This window comes from Typopeltis vanoorti, chromosome 15 (genome assembly GCF_054136105.1).
Source record: "Typopeltis vanoorti isolate ZY-2024b chromosome 15, IOZ_Tvanoo_1.0, whole genome shotgun sequence".
In the NCBI taxonomy this organism is placed as follows: domain Eukaryota; kingdom Metazoa; phylum Arthropoda; class Arachnida; order Uropygi; family Thelyphonidae; genus Typopeltis; species Typopeltis vanoorti.
The window spans coordinates 10,080,607-10,101,516 of NC_143563.1; the positions used below are offsets into that span (position 1 = coordinate 10,080,607).

Consider the following 20,910-nt stretch of genomic DNA (forward strand, 5'->3'; position numbering starts at 1 on the left):
ATTTTAATTTTTGTTAATACTCTACGTGCATTTTTCCAAGTGTTATACAAGCAAAATAGTTACCACTTTAAAAACTACAATGTTCGTAAAAGAAAAAACTAAATTTCCCGACCTGTAATAATACACAAACTCATCCCAGAAGACGGATTGATTACCCTATTATCGGAATGGATTCTCCTTTTTGGGACATGCGCAGAAGTGTCGAAGGATCTCTAATCGGTGGCGAACAATAGTACCATTGATCTTGACTTGCATGTTTCTATTCTGTAGATATGATCCAAGTAGATGTACCATTTTCAGTGAGATACCGGCTAAAAAGAATTTATGTAGCAATCCGAAGTGCCATATTTTGTCAAATGCTTTGGATAGATCAAGAAAAACTCCAGTGTATTGACGCCAGTTGTAGCTGGTGGTAATATATTCCACTATTCTGAGGATTTTTATGGTGTTCCCGAAAACCGAATTGCTCTTTAGGAAGGATGTTTAGTTCATTTACTGAAGCTTGAAGTTGTGAGCGGATGCCCTTCTCTGCAATCTTACCCAAATTGGAGATGAGCCTGATTGGACGATAATTTTGAGGCGGGTGCAGGTCCTTGCCTGGCTTATGAACTGGAATTACATCAGCCTGTTTCCAGGTGGGAGGAAAATAGTGAAAACTTAAGATTGCATTTATTATTATGGTCATGTGCACTACAGCTTTTCGGGGCAGCAGTTTTATCACCCTACTTGTGATGCCATCTGCAACAGGAGTTTTTTTTGTCCTTTAAATTTTTATAATATCATATATTTCAGCAGGTAATGTGAATGCAATATGGTCAGCACCTGTATCAGGAAGTTTTAATGAGTGTCTGACCTGTCTGTGAATTTTATACAAGTGATCGGTCTAGGTTTTCATATGAAGGTTTGCACTGCCCTTCTAAATTTTTCGCTATGGCTTCTGCCTTTTCTACGTCTGTGTGAACATGGCCCTGGTCAGAAAGTATACGGGGAAAGGGATCTGCCTTTGTTTCTGATATTTCTCAGTAGTCCCCAGATAGAGTGATCAGTAGGTGAGATAGAAGCTAACTTTTCTTCCTATAGTTGGTCTTTGTGGGATTTGAGTACATCTCTCACTACCCCATTTTGTCTGCTAAGAACTGTTTTGTCTTGTGGCGCGCGAGTGTTGTGAATCTTTTCCTTACTCTGTGTTTTCTTTGATCAAGTTCATAATGTCTTCGGGTAAACGACCAGGATTGGAGACAGATTTTTAGGAAGTGGCCTGCCATTATAGCGAGTTAATTTGTTGGGTGAGGCTTGTGACTGCGGTTCCAACATTTTCCTTTGAATTTATGTATGGAACAGGTCCAATGTAATCCCTAAGTACTTGTGACAATCTTTCCTACGAAATAAATGAGTGAGAGGGAGGAGACAGGTATTCTTGTTTTCCCAGCTGTAGTAGAATTGGGTTATAATTAGATAACAACTCGTTGAATGATTTTAGGCTGCACTGAAGTTTAATATCTGGCACGATAGCTATATCCAGGATATCAGCAGTGCCAATGGTACTAAGATGAGTTGGTTCGGTGGGGCCTGCCACAGCAGCATAGTTTGATCCTATGTAGTTGGAAAGGATGCAGCCATTCTTGTTGGTGGTTCTACAATTCCAGGCAGGGTGCTTGGAGTTTAAGTCTCGGGCAATAATGATTGACTGTCTAACGCCTAAGATGGCATTTAGATCAGAATGCATTAGAGGTTTTAAGGGTGGGTTGTAAGCTGAGTAGATTTTCAGTCTGCCAGCCGAGCTAGTGAATACGTCCACGCCTGTGTCCTCTAGGTCGGTGGTTGGAGGATTGTTTACAGAATGGTGTTTGGTATAATTTTTAATGATGATTGCAGTGCCGCCGCCTCTATAGTTTAACCTGTCGGTTCTGTATAGAAGATAACCCCTTATTTTAAGGCTGTCCGAGGGGCTTAGATGTGTCTCTCTTATTAGAACATCTGGTTGATATCTATGGGCAAAATCTCGGAGCTCTAAAATTTTGTTTCTGAGGCCATTTGCATTCCATGCAACGATCTGTAGAGAGGTTGGAATTAGTTTGATTCCATTCATCTATAAGAGTTGTGAGGATGGCCTGTGTTTCGTGGAGGAGTCTTTTAGTGGAGGTTGCTGAGGGGTTTGACAGGTTGAAGTCTTGAAAAATGTTTGCTAGAGAAGCCGTAATAACAGCTGTCAGGTTTGTAGGTGCTGTTGGCTGATTCTGTTCTGCTGTTGACTTGTTTGTACGGGCCACATCACCATACCTTCTTGTTTGCCTTTGGCTCCCTCTATTTTTGAAGGCTTCCGACTGTGGCCTCCGGCTGTAGTGGTGGTGGGGGGGCTCTAGTATTCTTGTGTTAGAGGAGGAGGACTGTTTAGCTGTCTCTAACCGTCTGTTCTTCGGATGCTGAATACATCCCTTATAGTTGGTAGTATGAGGGCCACCGCAGTTGGCACATTTAGCTGAGGTGGTTTCGGCTTTGTACAGATATTGGTTGGGTGGCTATCCAAACATTTCACGTTTAAACTCAGCTTTACACAATTTCTGGGTGTGGCCAAACTTTTGGCACCTGTGGCATTGCCCAGAAGATGTCCTTTTCCGGAATGGTTCTGGTGTGATGATGGGCCTGCAGAATGATTTTAAGTTGCAAATATTTTTGTATATGTTGTGGCTCTCTACAGGGACTAACGGCATGGGAGTATTGTCAGATCTATATATTCTCCTGACCTTCATAGGAGGCAGATCCTGTAAGTTAAGATCAGCAGCTATCTCTTCTGGGTCAATGTCTTCACAGACGCCACGGAGGACCACGTTTAATTTTTGTTTTTGAACTGAGTAACAAGGTATGGTACTGAATACTTCTGACGTTCATTTCCTTTGTTAATTTTCTGTAATCTGTCACCATGGCACCTTTTCATCGTCTCTGTAAACAAGGCATCTTTCTCCGTGAATGGGCTGGGTGTTAGAACGATCCGTAAGGAGAGCTTTTGTCAATTTCCACAGAGAATCATCTTCAGTTTTGAGAGAACAGAGTTTTCTTTCCCATTGCTGGTTCCTGTGATCTTTTAATGCATAACGGACTAGGTTAGACGCTCTATTTAGTTCTCGACGGTCTTGCGGAGAGAGCGTGTTGTGATAGCGGCGTCTGAGTCTATTTTTGTTTCTAATTAGAGCAAGCATTTCTTCAGGAAGTAAGTTTACTTGTGCTGGGGTGAAAATATAATAAGCTGCGGATAAGCCAGAATGGATTTTACATTCAAGATTGCTGACTGCTGGGTCCATTTCTTCACGGGAGGAGATAGTAGGTACTGAGTCTATGATAGTGTTGATTTTATCCTTGAATTTTACAAAGTTAGTGTGGGATTGGCTGGGAATGAGCTCAGGATCCCCTCCTAAACTTAAAAGTACTGGATTGTGACTGAGCTGAGCTCGTCAACCACTTGAAGTTGGAATTGATGAGAAATGTTGTTAAATATAGCAATATCCAAAACATCAGGTCTACCGGTCGCTCCGTAATGTGCTCGCTTGATCGGGCCTGCAATAACAATGTTTCTCTTCAAGGCAAAATTGTAGAGGATCATTCCGTTGTTGTTAAAACGCTTGCTGTTCCATAAAGAATGCTTGGAATTGAGATCTCCTGCCACAAGTATTGCTTCATTTGTATCCAGTAGCTGAGAGAGGTCAGGGAGTAGGAGGGGTTTGCCAGGGGGTTGTATACAGAATAAATCTTTAAGCTGCCTGCATTGTTGGTATGTATTTCTATGCCTGTCTCCTCGAGGTTAGTAGTTGTAGTCTTCTTGATTTCATTATAGCGGATGTTCCTTCTAACAAAGTTGCCTAAGTAACGAGTAGTTTCTGAGTTTGAGATTATCGCAGGGACGTAGATGAGTCCCGTTAATAAGGAGAATATCAATTTGTAAGTGATCTGCAAGTTCCTGTAATTCCAAAATTTTGTTGTTGAGACCATTTCCATTCCAGGATGCTATCTGCATAGAGGTTGATGTTGAAGCCGGGTTATTCATTAATCATGGAGAAGATGACTTGAGTATGCTTAAGGAATTTGTTGGTGTCGGCCTGGCTGGGATTTGTTTTGCTAAAGGCCGTTAGTATCCCCCCTAGTGAGGCAGCTAGAATTGCTGAGGAGTTTTGACTGATAGTTGCAGGGAGTACCACGGTGTTACGCGGGGAACCATATGATTTATCCGGTGTAACTATCCGCGCTTTAATTTCTAGCGCAGATCTCGTAATACTTTTCTGAATGGGCGGGTCTAACGCCTATCTAGACTTTTGCAGGTTAGATGGGTGGAGAGAACAACCCTTGTAATTGGCAGGACGTGGGCCGTCGCACTTTTGCACATTTAGCAGGTGTGGTCTTTGGCTTGACATAAGTGTGCGAGGGATGGTTGCCACCGCACTTTGCACACTTGTAATCTGTTCTACATAACATTTGCGCATGCCGATATTTTTGGCATCGATGGCACTGACCAGCAGATGCCTTTCTTCTGAGTGGTTCGGTCTTGATGACTAAGTTGCAGACTATTCTACGGTTATAAATTTCCCTCTGATTTTTACTGATCACCATTAAGACCAGGGGCATGGGGAGCTTGTCTGCTCGGTACATGAGAGAAATCTTGACCGGCTCCAAGCCTTGTGATCTGAGGTCAATAGCTATCTCTTCAGATGTTATGGTTTCTATCAAACCTCTGATAAGACCTTAAGGTTTTTTTCATTTTTAAGTTGGTACGTGTGATATGGAACTTTCTGTTCATTCAAAAGTCTGGTGAGCTGGCGGTAGTCCGTTGTTCCTTCGGGCTGTATGCGGACTCCATCGTCGGTGTTTTTAGCTGATGAGAACTTGATGTTAGTGTTCTTCATCGTCTCTGCAAGTGACGACTATTTTTCTTTAGGTCTCAAGATTACTGGTGGAATCCTCTCTTTGGGCTGTGTCAATGTATCTGTCGCTGTTCTTTCATACGATAGTGCTGATGTGTCCATTGGAGCTGTTCTTTCCAAGGATTGAGGTGCTAATTCAGGTTCTGCAGCAAGAGACTCTTTCTTTCTCTTCTTTCTGCTGTCCTCTTGATAATCATTAGAATCTGCGTAGGATATGACGTCGGTTGTTGAAGCGAGGGAATTGTCGCTGTCATGTGTAAGGTTGGGAGAAAGTTCGGAGGGTTGAGGGTCTTCTCTCTCTACCTCCTTAATCTGATGGACTTCAACCTTTCCTGGTCATTTCGGGTGTAATATGTTACCTACGTGCCGAAAAATAGCTACAAGTTCCTTGAAAATGAGGTCCTCATATGGTGAATCCATAACTAAATCTGGACTTGAAGTGGGGGCAGGACCTGCCTTGTCCCTCCCAATCACCAAGTGTACCAGGCACAGGGCGGGGAACAGGAGAGGGCCTGAAAAAATTTCGGAGACGAAAATAAAAAGTCTTACCTGCTCTGCTGATCGAGCACGCTGTTGACGCTACAGCAGGAACATCAAACAATCATTATTTTAATGTAGAAAAGGAGCTGTGAAAAAATCATCGATATTTTATCTCCAAAACTTTTATCACTGTTTAAACTAGAAGAACGCTTGGAAATACGTCTTTACTGAACGAAACCAAAACCAAAACTCACTAATCGCCTCCGTCATTTTTTGAATCATGCACAATTGACAATTTTCATTTATGTCTTTAGGGATGAAGCAAGAATGCATAATCTCCTCGCCCTGAATGGGCATGGAGATTATGCATCGCTATAGAAGGCTAATATAGCTTTTGGTCTTCGATGTTTGAATATGTCCGTTGCCTTGTATGTTGCGGCTAGCTGAACCTTGGATGCTAAGGATTGTAGAGAAGAGAAAATATAGGGAATATTTGTATCTCTATGAAGTTGATTGTTTCTAACATACCACGGGGTGTTCAGAATCATTCTCAAGCACTTGTTCTGCACTCGCTGTATCTTGATAACGTTAGTATTAGAGGTGTGGCTCCAGGCTGGAGAGGCATAGGTGATTATAGGACGAATCGTCATCTGGTATAGTTGCAATTTGATTCTGTTGCTGAGTTTGCTATTTCTGTTAATTAGTGGATAGATCTGAGCTATGGCTTTAGATGCTTTTGCGCATGCAGACTTGATGTGTTGGTTGAAAGATAGCTTTTCGTCGAGAATCACACCCAGGTAATTTGTTTCTGTCTGCCAGGGAATTTTAGTATTGAATAGTAACACATCTCCTGCAAGAGACATTGGCCTTTTTGAGAAAAGAACGACTGAGCTTTTCAGGGGGTTGACTTTCAATCTCCACTTGGAGAACCAACCCTCCAGCTTTAGAAGGTTTTCTTGAAGCTTTCTGGTTACGAAGTGGGGTCTGAGAGATCTGGTTGGTATTGCCGTATCGTCCACATACAGGGCCAAAATGGAAGTCATCGGATTGTGTGGGATGTCTGACATGTAAACAGAAAACAGCAATGGAGCCAGTAGAGATCCCTGCGGCACTCCAGCAAAGATATGGCGCTGGGAGGATGTAGAACCGTTTATTTTAACTTGCATTGATCTATTCTGAAGATATGAATGGATTAGATGAACCATTTTTAGTGAGGTACCGGCTGAGGTAAGTTTGTGTAGAGTCCAAAATGCCAGATTTTGTCAAATGGTTTGGACAGGTCTAGGAAAACCGCTCCTGTGCACTGGCGCCAGTTGCAGCTGGTGGTGATGTATTCGACAATTCTGTGGATTTTCTGGGTAGTACTATGGTGTTGCCGAAAACCAAACTGTTCTTTATGGATGTTTAGGTCATTTACTGAGGTTTGGAGTCGTTAGAGGATGACCTTCTCTGCAACCTTACCCAGATTGGAGATGAAACTGATTGGACGATAATTCTGCTGTAAGTGTGGGTCTTTGCCTGGCTTATGTATAGGAATTACATCAGCCAGTTTCCAGGCTGAAGGAAAATAGTGAAATCTTAAGATTGCATTTATTATACTGGTCAGGTGCACTACAGCTATTCGAGGCAGCAGCTTGAACATCCTGTTTGAGATGCCGTCTGTCCAGGAGCTTTATTGTTCTTAAGTTTTTTAATAATATCATATAATTCAACAAGTGATGTGGGTGCAATATGGTCAGCACTGGTATCTGGAAGATTTAGTGCGTGTCTTACCTGTCTGTGGATTTTGTACAAGTGATTGAAATCTAAGTTGTTATAAGAAGGTTTGCACTGCTCCTCTAGATTCTTTAGTATGGTTTCTGCCTTATCTACATCTGTGTGAACTAAGCCCTGGTTTGAGATTATGGGGGGATCTGTTTTTATTTCTGATGTTTCTCAGTAACCCCGATATAGAGTGATCAATAGGTGAGATAGAGGCTAACTTTTTATCCCAAACTTGGTTTCTATGAGTTTTAAGTGCATCTCTCACTGCCCCGTTCAATCTATTAAGGACTCTTTTGTGAGGAGCGCGAGTGTTACGAAATCTCTTCCTAGCTCTGTTCTTCTCTCTGATCAGGTCCATAATATCCTCCGGCAAACGACCAGGCTTGGGAATAGGTTTGTGGAATGTTGCAAACGTTATAGCGGACTTAATCTGTTGGGTGAGGCTAGTCACTGCAGATTCCACACCTTCTGCTGTGCATGTGTGAGGGACAGGTCCAATTTTATTCCTAAGTGCTTTAGACAATCTCTCCAACGATATGCCTGAATGAGAGGGAAGAGATACGTATTCTTGTTCTCCCAATTGTAGTAGAATTGGATTGTGATCCGATGACAACTCGTTTAGTGATTTAAGGCTGTACTGAAGTTTAATGTCTTGAAGGATAGCTATATCCAGAATGTCAGCAGTGCCAAATGTACTGAGATGAGTTGGTTCGGTAGGTCCAGCCACAACAGCATAGTTTGATCCTGTGTAGTTGGAAAGGATGCGACCATTTTTATTGGTAGATTTACTGTTCCAAGCAGGATGTTTTGCATTGAAGTCTCCAGCGATGACGACCGCTGCTTTTATTCCAAGGATGGCATCCAGATATGAGGTCAACAATGTTTTTAATGGAGGATTATAAGCAGAAAAAAGTTTAAGGTTTCCAATTGAGTTTGTGAGGACATTTATTCCTGTGATTTCGAGGTTGGTGGTTGTAGGGTTGGTTATTGAATGATGGTTGATATAGTTTGTGATAAGGGTGGCTGTACCTCCACTTCTATACCCATGTCTGTCGTTTCTGTAAATCTGATACCCTCTGATTTTTAGGTTGTCAGCAGGCCTCAGGTGAGTTTCATTGATTAGAAATATATCTGAGTTATATCTGTTATTGAATTCCTGGATTTCTAACACTTTATTTTTGATACCGTTGGCATTCCAAGCGATAATGCTAAGCGAATCTGGGGCGATTTTTCACTATGCATCAGAGAGTGCAGATAATATGGATTGGGTTTGCTGAAAGAATCTTTTTGTAACACTTAGTGATGGATTTGAGTTGCTGAAATCCCGCAGCATGTTTGCAAGAGAAGAGGTCATAATATCTGATAGATTTGAATGTGGATTAGCCAGGTTCTGGGTTTGTACTATCTGTTTGGAGCATGCCACATCAGCATATGTTCTCGCTTGATGTTGAAGATTCATTTTCTTAAGGGACTCGGTTAATGGTAGGCAAGCACCTGTTGTCATGTTCTCACTCTTGGAGGACTGAGGAGCTTGAACTTCAGGAATTTTCGCACTAGATAACTAGATAGATTGATTATTTGGATCGTTCCATCTGTTTTTGGGGGTGAGGACCCCCACAATTGGCTCACTTAGCCAGGGTGGATTTTGGCTTGGCGCAGGTGTTTGTGGGGGTGATTCTCGCCACATTTTAGGCATCTGTACTGGGCTTTGCATAGCTTCTAGGCATGGGCAATTTTTTGGAATCTGTGGCACTGCCCAGAAGATGCTCTCTTTCTCAATGGTTCTGGGGTGATTTTAAGTCCACAGATTGATTTTAGATTGTATATGTCTTTGTAAATATTATGAATTTCTACTAAGACTAGAAGCATAGGTGTCTTATTTGATCTAAACAGTCTAGTGACCTTTATGGGAGGTAGATCCTGTAAGTTGAGGTCAGTAACTATTTCATCCGTATCAATATGCTCGGAGACTCCTCGTAGGACCACTTTCAGATTTTTTTCGGAGGCAAGTGAAAATGTGTGATAGTGTTCCTCTTGCGTCCAGCTCCTTTGTAAGATTTCTATAATCAGCCACCGTGAAGGGCTGAATTTTTATGCCCTCATCTACATTTTAGCCGATCTGTAACTTATTTGTAAGTTAGCCATGATGGTTCTTAGTGTTGTCCATCTCTGCTTTTCCCTTAGGATAATCGGTGGCACCTTTTCATTGGAGGAGGCAGAGGGATCTGAAATGGGAGCGTCCTCATCCATACCAACATCATTTGTTGGTTCAGCAGCTAGAGTTTTTCGCTTCTTACGAGCGTGGATCTCTCCTTGATCAAAAGGATTAGGGGTAGAGACAACTAGATTGAGTTTTTCCTCCATTTGAGGAGAGTCTTCATTTTCCTCAATGTCGACTTCGGGTAAAGAATATAAGTTTAAGTAACCGGGCCAATCCCGTTCGAACTTTTTTGAGAAGCTTTTTAATAAAAGTGAGTGCTAGCCCCTTATCGAGTGACTCGATAATGATGTCGGGGTCGATCATGCTAGTAGGCCATGTCAGCTTGAACTTCTGGAGTTTATTAATGAGTATAAGAGCCGGTTCTTCATCGAGTAAATCAGTGAATACGTCTAGGTCAGGCACGCTCATATCGATTTAATTGCGTATGAGCGCTAATAGAAATCCCGCAGGTGGTCTAAAGACCTGCTAGCAGAAATTTTGTAGAATATCCCGCAGCCGCAAAGGACTGCCGGCAATACCAAGCGTAGGATAAACGAAGCAATAGCAATTGAATTGCATCTAAATCAAAGTCTTACCTTGTGCTCAAGTGATCAGAATTCCATACATCATTCCACAAAATCTTTCACTATTGTATGGATAAGCATTCATTCAATTAAAATGGCGAGTTCAATTCAATGACGTATTTTTTTTTTACATTAATTTATGAACTGCGAATTAAAACTACGCGGCCTGACCTCAGGCTCAATCTCGAATCATGCGCTTATATCCTTATAATAAGGACTCTCTTAAAGGGGCGAAGCAAGAATGCTTTTCATCTTCCACGTTATCTGTAGAGGACAGTGTAGGGATAAGGTGTTATTGAGCTATTAAAGCTCTGATCATGGCAGGAGGGTAACAGCAATAGCCGAGCCTCAGATAAATTTTCATTGGCTACAGCATTGCCATCATCTTCCCTGGAAGTCCTGAAAAGGACTGGGATACCTATATTAAAGTTATATCCGAATCATGCACTCTTAAAAGAACTGGGCGATGGACTGAGTCCTTGACTCTTTATCCCGTCATCTGAATGAAGATAATCTGTGTGGATGGAGTGTTATTGAGCTAAAAAGCTCTAGTCATGGCTGCGTAACGGCAATAGCCGAGCCTCAGTTAAAACTCCAGGCTAACAAATGGCAATGCTACAGCATTGCCATTTGTTACCCTGGAAGTCCTAAAAAGGACTTTCTCTCCCGAATCATGCACTTAAGTTCTTAAAAGAACTGGGCGATGGACTGAGTCCTTGACTCTTTATCCCGTCATCTGAATGAAGTAAATCTGTATGGATAGAGTGTTATTGAGTTGAGCTAAAAAGCTCTAGTCATGGCTGGGTAACGGCAATAGCCGAGCCTCAGTTAAAACTTCATTGGCTATAGCATTTAGCATTTTGCCATTTGTCACCCTGGAAGTCCTAAAAAGGACTTTTCGGGAATCTAAATAGCACATCGAATCATGCACTCATAAATAGAATAGCATGAATATTAATTATATGAAAAACTATAAAAGGTGTGTTTAAATATAATATCAATGTAATGCTAATATTATGCAAAAAAGAAAAGTTTTCTTTTCAAATTAATATTTAAATGCATTTATAAATTTTAATATAACTAAGTTTATAACTTCTCATTTTTTTTAATAAATAATATAAAATTTTTATCCGTTTTAAGTTACTTACTTGGGTAGTCCGATCGCACAAAGCTTGTCAAAAGACCGATGACGATGATTTCCCAGATTTCCATCTCAGTATTTGCAGAGTTGTCGCGTCTGTAAAATATAAATTAGAACAAAATCTAAACAAACTGTACTTTGCATAAAAATATATATTGTTTACCTGCCGAGTAGATTACATATAAATATTTATCAATTATGCCCACAAGCATTTTTATAAATAACAATGATGTTATTCTTGCTAACACCACTGCGCCACCTACGATGCTAATGTTCTAAACGTTAAAATATAAAATTGCAGTAAATCCACGTGATTTGATTCTCTTAAGTGCGATTGTTATAGTTCATATGCATTCAATGGTATTGTTTTTCAAATAAAAAAAAACATTCTACTATATATTTTCCATGAATGTGAATTTAAAAATAAACTCATAACGACTGATTTCTTAACTGTGTTCTTTGAAATAAAAAAAATAGAAACCATATTGTTTCAATTACCCTTGGGTTGTGTGTGTTGGAGGGGGGGGGGAATGTGGACTAGTTGAGAGTATTTAAATATTGAGTTTAAATACCTGGCTGAGTTTGTAAAAATTGACAAAAATATTTTAAGAATAAAAGTGTTCATCAAATGCCTTTATAATATTTATAATAAAGTAGATATTATAAATATTTATAATTATAGATATTATAAATTTATAATATTTGATATAACATAAAATCTGTTATTTAATATTATTTAATATTTATAATATTAAATTTTTACTAGAACCTTAATGTAATTATAAATTTAATAATTATAATTATATTAAATTTTAATTATAATTATATTAAATTATACTTTTAATATTTAAAATTTTAATTATAATTATATTAAATTATCTTAAAATTTTGAAGTATTTTTAAATTAAAATATTAAAATAATTTAATATTTTAATTATAATTATATTAAATTATATTATATTATAAATATTAAAATATTATTTAATATTTATAATAATATTTATAATAATATTTATAAATATTATTTAATATTTATAATAATATTTATAAATATTATTGAAAATATTTATAATATTTATAATAAAGAAGATAGTCAGTCAGTTTCTGATGATGGAAAGGTGGGATGAGTGATAATCATTGAAAGGCGTGATGACCTTGTGAAAGAATTACAACAGACTTGAAATATGGAAAGATTAATGGGAATACAAGTCAATAAGTAAGACGATGATTTTTTTCTTTACACAAATGAAAACTATTCACGCTACGTATTGGAGTATGGGATTTAGAAATAATGGTAGACACAGAGTTCGGGTTTCGTTTCTTGGGTCAAAAGAGAGGTGAACCGTAGCAAAGAAGAGAAAGATATTTATTTTATACAACACTGAAATAGGTGCAGAAACTTAACTATATTATAAATTATATTGATTAATTGGATAAATAAGTAATTATTAATTACGTCAATATAAAAAAGCATGGTGTGTTGAGTAGTGAGGCAGATGACAGAAATGTGAAATCGGAATTTCATGGATAAATAGATGGACACTTCAGTGTGTCATTTAAGGTAACTACTTCCCCGCCACCATTAGCACCAGTATTTTTGTCTGTAAATTGCGTCTGTTCTCAATGCGGATTTCCATGCGGGATGAAAAGCTGAGTGTCCAGGAGAAAAAACTTAATACTGCACCAGATCGGCTAATTCATCTTCAATTGAAGAAGAAGAAGAAGACAGAGAGAGAGAGAGAGAGAGAGAGAGAGAGAGAGAGAGAGAGAGAGAGAGAGAGAGACATATAATGATTTGTATCTTCATGATATGAACCAAACTTACGTGTTTCCCTAATAAATGGAGCAACGTAATTCCCAATTGCCCAAAGAACTATTGCTGCCACTATATGGCTTCCGATACTAATGCAACTACAATTTTATTCGAGTAATTGATACACAATCAAAACAAGATATCATTTAAACAACAATCTGACTGCTGATACTGAACAATTCAGATTCCACCCAAGAATCTAAAAATGGCCTGTCAGATGCGTCGTAAAATATGAACTGTTCCAAGTAATGATGTGTTTTATAGGTCATATGGGATCACAACCTTGATGTTTAATTGCTGTAAATAGTTGGATAGCGCTTCTTTGAGATTGCACCAACTGCACCGATAACTATTGGGATGACGTTGGTGTGTTTAAGCCACAGCCTGCCAATTTTCGATTACCAGATCTCGACATTTATTAATTTTTTCCAGCTATTTGTTGTTAATGTTGTTATCACTGGGTACAAGGACATCAATAATCCAAACCTGTCGATGATTGATAATTGTGATGTCAGGTCTGTTGTGTTCCAAATGCCGATCAGTTTGTATTCTGAAGTCCCAGAGAACTTTTGCTGTTTTAGTTTCCGTATTGTGTCTATTTTATGGTGCCACCCGTTATCAGGAGTACGAAAGCCATTGCACACATGCCAATGAATTATTTTGGCCACTTGATCATGGCGGTGTTTATAATCACTTTGGGCTATCTTGCAGTCATTGATTAGATGTTCTATAGTCTCATCTTTCTGATCGCATAATATACATTTGCTCTTATTATTCATGTTCGTAATTTTTGCTTTGATTGCATTCATCAGTATCTTGAAGAAATTGGACATGCATGTGTGTGTGTGTGTGTGTGTGTGCGCGCGTGTGTGTGTGTGTGCGTGCGTGCGTGCGTGCGTGCTCGCGCGCTATTTGAAATTTGAACTATTTGAAATTGGATCGAATTTATCAAATGCATTATTCACAGGTCCAGAAGATTGCAAAACGACATTTTGACTGAATAAAATTTCATCGTTTTTATGAACTCATGCTATATGAAATCTGAATGGGACCCATGAAATATGATGTTTAGGATAGTCGGTTACACATGTGTGAATGTGTGTAATAATATAATAAATTAATAATAAAATAATTTGATTTTAATTTGGACATTGGTTAGACAGAAATTCGGCAAAATAAATTATATGTGTGGAATACATAATCTTGAAACGAATAAGAATATCATAAAGACGTTGTAACATTTGACAAACTCTTTGAACTATTGCAAATGTGTTCACCACTGGATAGAATTCTTTAAATAGAAATTTCCTCATAGATATCGCCAGATAACAAATGGGAATATTGGCAATCGAAAAATCAATACTCTTCCATATATTGTCCTGTATTGGGTTTATGCATTCATGTAAAGTATTAACCCAAAACTGCGTGTGACATGCTAATTTTGCCAATGTCCATGAATTTTCCTTTCTAATCCTCAGTTCAAGATTAAGGAAAGATTTTCTGTAACTTTCTGGTCATACAGAAGATGGTAATACTAGCTATCTATCTCTCCCTTTCGTCTGATTCAGACGGATCCTAATGAGGAGTCAGGGCAAAATAATGCAGCTCGCACGGCACTCCTCTGCTGCATCCCTATTGGAGGTATTCATGACTGTAGTCAGTGTGTGTTCACGGGGATAGTATGTAACTCTACATACTAAATTACAAAATTTAATAACTGAAAATGAATGAATTTACAATTATTTGCATTTATCTATTTAAACAAATCTTTAATTGTTGATTGTTTTTTTGCCTTTTTCTGCACTCTTATACGTTCCACCTGCCTCTCCACAGTGCATAAGCCATTAAATGCCCCATCGTCTCCTGATGCAATTGCAATATACCGCCTCAAAACAGATGTAGCTTCCATTGCTTCTTTACTAGTAGGGACGGTAGGTTCTTGATCACAGTCTTCTTCAACCACTTCTTCCTCTTCTTCACCAAGGTGGTTGGAAAGGATGTCTTCTACTTGGTACCATTGATGTGATCACACCAGAATCAACATTAACATAGTCTTGAAATGAGGAAGACTTATCCATCACATATCTTCTTCTTCCTCTTGTAGTTGTTCCTCCTGTTCCACAAACGTAACTCCTGCCTTCTGAAAACAATTCGATATGGTTTCAGGAGTAACATGCAACCATGCTTTGGCCACATAATGCATGGCATCGAGGATTGATATGGTCATTTTGTTTGGGTCCATACCATTATCATGCATAAGCACAGCTTTTTTCAACAAGCATTTTTCTATATTTCCATTTAAATGCATGAATGATGCCCAGATCTAATGGCTGAAGCTGACTTGTACAATTAGGGAGAAAGAACACTAATCTAATGTTTCTGAGCTGCCGATCTTCAGGGGGTGCAGGACATTTGTCTAGCAGTAGTAGTATTTTGAGGTGATTTTCCCCCATTTTAGCACCCGGAGCATGCATGTTGGATGTGAAGATGCTGCTGGTCATCCATGCTGTGCTGCTGTTGGCATCATACTTAGTAGGCAGATTTTTCACGTTTTTAAAACACCTTGGCGTTTTAAATTTACTAATTACCAGTGGAGGTAATTTTTCTGATCCATCAGCATTGACGATGAACAAAACAGTTACCCTCTGCTTGCTGAGTTTTCCATGACACTTCTATCCTTTAAAACACAATGTTTTACTTGGCAGAATGTTATAAAAGAGCTCAGGTTCATCAATATTGAAAATATTTTTCGGTTCGTAGTCCTGAATAATAATCTTTAGTTCATGTTTCCACTAGCTTACAGTTTCCCCTGTAACACTGTTACTTTCTCCACACACTTAAGTATTCACAATATTGTGACGAGTCTTTAAACGTTCAATCCATCACTGATATCTAATATTCGCGAGTAACAGCTGAATCACAACACAACACGTTACGGGTGCCACGAGCTACTGACAGTTCAAAATTACTGACATGAAAACTTCACGGTATCAAATCGTACTGTGATTGAAAAATCACAGAATCGCTCATCACTACATCAATGCTGCAAGCGTGCAAGTCACCGTGATGGCGGAAATGAAACTACATATATTACGTATATTTATTCAATATATTGAAAGAAAGACAAATACCAAATAATATTTTAAATGCTATCCTAAGTACATATGAAAATAATCAAATATAAAAGATTAAATTATGAACTAACATTGGAGAGAGGCAGATCTCGGATCTCCGGATGTGATAGTTCATAATTCTCAATGGAATCCGACAAGAATGTCCCCTCTCAGCAACCCTTTTAATATGAAATAATAATGTAATCCAATAAAAATTTCCATCAAGGGATTAAACTTTCCCCTACTGCAAACTTAAACACTCTCCTTTTTGCCGATGATCAAATGCTAATTACAAATTCTAAAGATAACTTTCTGAAAGATATTTTAAATTGAAACGAAATAGCCAAAGATTACGAAACGGTAATATTGACAGAAAAATCATAAACGATGGCTTTTAATTGACGTGATCCAATAAGAAATAAAATACTAATAGATAACAAGGTTTTAGAACAGGAGAATTCATTTAACTACTTACAATGTATGATTACACATGAAAATGAAGAAGATATAAACCTAAAATTTGCGAAATATTTAAAAATCACAGGTGTACTTAATTTAACACACGTGAACCACAGTAGTAGGTTTTTTATCACGTAAATATTTCATCCTAGGTATCTTAGGACATCATCAGTACAGTAAGGCAATACTAGGAATGACTAAAGCAAGGACACATACGTACAAAGGAATCCAAATTGCGCATACGTCCTTTGTACGTATGCGCCCTTTCTTTTGTTATTCCTAGTATTGCCTTACTGTAATGATGACCTAAGATACCTAGAACGAAATATTTACCTAATAAAAAAACCTACTACTGTGGTTCACGTGTGTTAAATTAAGTCATGAATTCCCCACTGGTTTCTCTATATAATCGTGAAAATATGATAAAAGTGAATTACGAAGAAGGACTATGGTGGAAAACGATTCGATGGCTGTATAGAAGGAATGGGTGTGTGGAGTGAGTCTGAGGGAAGATTGGATTTGTATACTAGTGAAGGCCTACACCTCTATGTGTTTGGTATCAGGAACCTAGAAAAGCTAATAACTGGTATGAAACCTAACACAAAGAGTCAGGGTAACTAAATTATAAAGGGAGGAATGGTGAGAATGTGAGTGTAAGCGCGACAATGTTATGTAACTGTCTTAATGACGGGGATGGGCTTTGTCATGGAAATGTTGACGAGGAGAGAACGATTTCGATTTTGTGTTCGTAAGGTTCGGACCCACCAAACGTGTGCAAAAGTGCCTACATATATAACGCACTACATAAGAAAAGAGATCTTCAAGTTGTTCAATTGTGTCAGCAGACTGCGAACAAGACAATACAAAAGAACAAACAGGTAGATAATTATGTCTGGACACGAATGCTAGGAGTATCTGAAACAAAGGGATAGAGTTTGTTGCCTTAGTCAATATGTTGCGACCTCAGATTGTAGGTATTATTGAGACCTGGCTATCAGAAGTAGACCTATTAACTGGTATCGAGTGTCAAGGGTACAGTATTTTTAAGAAAGATAGACAGGATAGGAGAGGAGGGGCGTGCTGCTAACGATATCGGATGACTTGAATCCAGATGGAGTTGAGACCTATGATTGAAGTACTACTACTAGCAGTATTTCATGCAGCACTGATTTCGAAGCCATCTGGTGTGAGATGAAATCTAACAAGATCAATAACATAGTGGGAGGTTGTTACAGAGCTGGTGGATCGGTCGCATGTGGCAACAATTGAAAATACAACTCAAAAGATAATTGCAATATTGAAACGAACGTTTACATGTAAAGATAAGGATACATTTTGCTTTCTTTACAAAGACTTCATAAACCCTCACTTGGACTATTGTGAGCAGGTCTGGTATCCTGGTTTCCGTTGTGATACTTATATATTGGAGAGAGTACAATGGAGAGTGTTCAAAATGTTATCAAGATTGTGGAATATTAACTATGAAGAAAGATTTAGAATTTGTAGCGTGCAGACACAAGCAAACAGGAGAAAGAGTAGTGACATGGCTGAGACTTACAAACTTCATAAAGTTCATAAAGGATTTCAATTAGTGGAATTTTTCAATTTAAGAAGTGTGGGGAAAGGAGGAGAGGGCATCGTTGGAAGCTGAGAATGAATGCCGCCAAAAAGGGGGTGAGTACTAGATTTTTCTCTAAGAGGGTGGTGCGTGATTGGAATGGATTGCAATTGGATGTTGTGAGTGCAAGCAGTGTGAATGAATTCAAGAATAAGTATGATAGCTGGTGCTGGTAGTATGTGGCCTCCCTCGATGAATCCCTGACTGCCTGGAGTCTGTCTTAGTAATAATAATAATAATAATAATGTTTATTGATCTCTCAAATATTTAGATATATACAATTATCACCTTGAGTAACATTCAGTATATTATTTTACAAGGTTCAGCACTAAGTGCTACATATAATGAGATTTCAATAATAATGATGATAACATAATTAATAATTAATGATATTATCACATAATAATCAGTATCTTCAGTATCTTCTTTATTGGTATATACTTTACTGATTGTTTTGTTACATAATCTGCATTATTTCATTATAAGGATTACGTGTAGATGAGTGAGGCATATTAATCCCACCTACTTTGAAGCTTGGGTTAGCTTTTATGAAGAGAGTGGGATTTAGGCTTCACTATTTATGTTGCTGCTACTTTTTATGGGTGGGATGTTGGCATTGGATGCTAGTGATTTGTGATCTGTATATTAGTGTTAATGGTATCTTAACTTTGTTGGTATATTTTCCAGAGTTCGTTTTTAATGTTCTGTAGTTATTTACGTGTTTTAACTTTCTTGGTAGGTTGTCGAGTTCCATGGGTATTTGATGTGATCTCACAAAAGAACCGTATGTGTTGTTGAAGGGTGTGGGGATGTAGAGAGTTGTTGTAGGTCGTGTTATATGATATGTGTCTCTGTTGTTTCGATAGGTGATGTTGAAGTAAATCCTTCTTAATGTCATGTAGTATTTCAGGTTTTTAATGCTCAGGATTCTGTGTGTCGCCATGTGTTGGTCGGATATTGGTTATTGCGTGTAAGGTGTCCAGATCACTGTTGACATATTTTTCGTGTGTAATATTTCTAATTTTGTTAGGTGGCTGTTTGACGTGTTGCATAGACTGTTATACCGTATCTTAGTAGGGATTCGCAGATACCGTGAGATAGGAGTTTTTTTATGTTGGATGGAATAATGTCTTTTACTTGGAAGAGTTTTGCTGCGATGATCCGGAGTTTGGTATGTAGGTATTCTATATGTTTTGTCCGTTTAAGGTAACAATCTATGTAGATACCAAGGTATTTTGCGTGTGTTACAGGTTTGATTTCGGGACATTGGCAGGTACTTTTGTTTTTAATGCAGCGGTATATGTGACGATGTATCGATAGTGATGCGGTACGCATGACTCTTGGGTTGTGTATTATCAACATCTGTGTTTTGGTTCAATTGATTAGAAATGCGTTTTGGTAGAAGTATGTTGTGCTTTGGAGAGAGCCGTGTTTATGTCTGTGTGGATTGCTAGTAGTGCGGTGTCATCTGCATACCGAAATGTTTGACTTTTTATGGCCATGTTATGAACATGGTTAATGCATATGTTGAATAGAATGGGTGATAAAATGGCACCTTGAGGAACACCGTGTTTTATTTGTATACTCCGGCTGTGACATGTACCTATTTTTGTTACTTGTGTTCTATTTGAGAGGTAGTTCCTGAACTATGTATGCAGTGTTCCTCTTATACCTATTGAGTATAGTTTGGTGAGTAGTATGTCATGTTCAAGCGTATCAAATGCTTTGGTTAAGTCAAGTAGTATAAGGATGGCGTGCTTGTTTTTGGTCGAGGACTTTGTTTATTGTGTCGGCGATGTCTTCTAATAAAGTGATGGTGCTTTTTGCTTTCTGAAAGCCGTATTGGTTTTGTGAGATGATGTTGTACTTCTGTAAATAGTTCTGTAGTCTGGTCTGCGTTAATTTTTCTAGAATTTTTGAGATGACTGATAGGGTAGAGTTATAATAATAATTTTTTTTTTATTGTTCTTTCAAATATTTACATATGTACAATGATCATCTGTTCAGTATATTATTTTACAAGGTTCAGCACTTTGTGCTACATATAATGAGATTTAAATAGTAATGTTGATAACAGTTTTTTTTATATAACAATCATAATAATAATTTACAATTATATTGTTCAGAGTTACATAACTTGTATAATATTACTTTTTTTTTTCAAGTTTGAAAAGGTGTGATTATACAACAGTATTTACACATATGCAATCTGAATATTATGTGTCCTTATTTTCACAAACATACGGTGTAAACTCATGATTTACGTTTAAAATATTTTTTTTTTTTACATTGCATACATTTGTTACAGTTATTATATACATTACATTCATTTGTTTACATATGATATATTACTTACATTTGTTTACATGTGATATTTACATTACGTACATTGGTTTACATATAATACATACATTGGTTTTCTTGTGATACGTACATTACATGCATTTGGTTACATATGATACATCTTGGATGAGAAGTAATTTTTTTTTCCTTTCATCCTCGAAGCTTAAATGTAAGCTTATCTGAGGATGACACCAGTTGGTTATTATGTATTGTTTTTTTTTTTTTTTTGCTATGTTAGGATGCTACGGAATCTATGATTGAGAAATTCGCGCGCGCGCACTAACACGCACACGCACGCACGCACTCACCCCCCCCCCAAACACACAATAAATTGGAATGTACTGATGCGTCGCTGAACTGGAAGCCTGAGCGAGTATATTGTGTTTCATTAAGTTTGTATGGTATTTTGGGTGCGTGTTTCTTGTTCGTAGTATGTCCTTAGAGCTCTTTTCAGGCTATTGTAGTTTGTAAGGTTTCTGTATTCA

At 38.0% G+C, this 20,910-nt stretch overlaps 1 protein-coding gene across 2 annotated transcripts in view; it reads right to left on the reverse strand.

Moving 5' to 3' along the window:
- LOC150098368 (clotting factor B-like) overlaps positions 1–20,910 on the reverse strand; it is a 33,980-nt gene that overhangs the window by 11,985 nt on the left and 1,085 nt on the right. For both annotated transcript variants that reach the window (XM_090404707.1, XM_090404706.1), the window contains exon 2: positions 11,087–11,175. In XM_090404707.1, coding sequence (XP_090260833.1) covers positions 11,087–11,150 — 64 coding nt within the window. In that variant the 5' untranslated portion in view covers positions 11,151–11,175. The remainder of the gene's footprint in view (positions 1–11,086; positions 11,176–20,910) is intronic.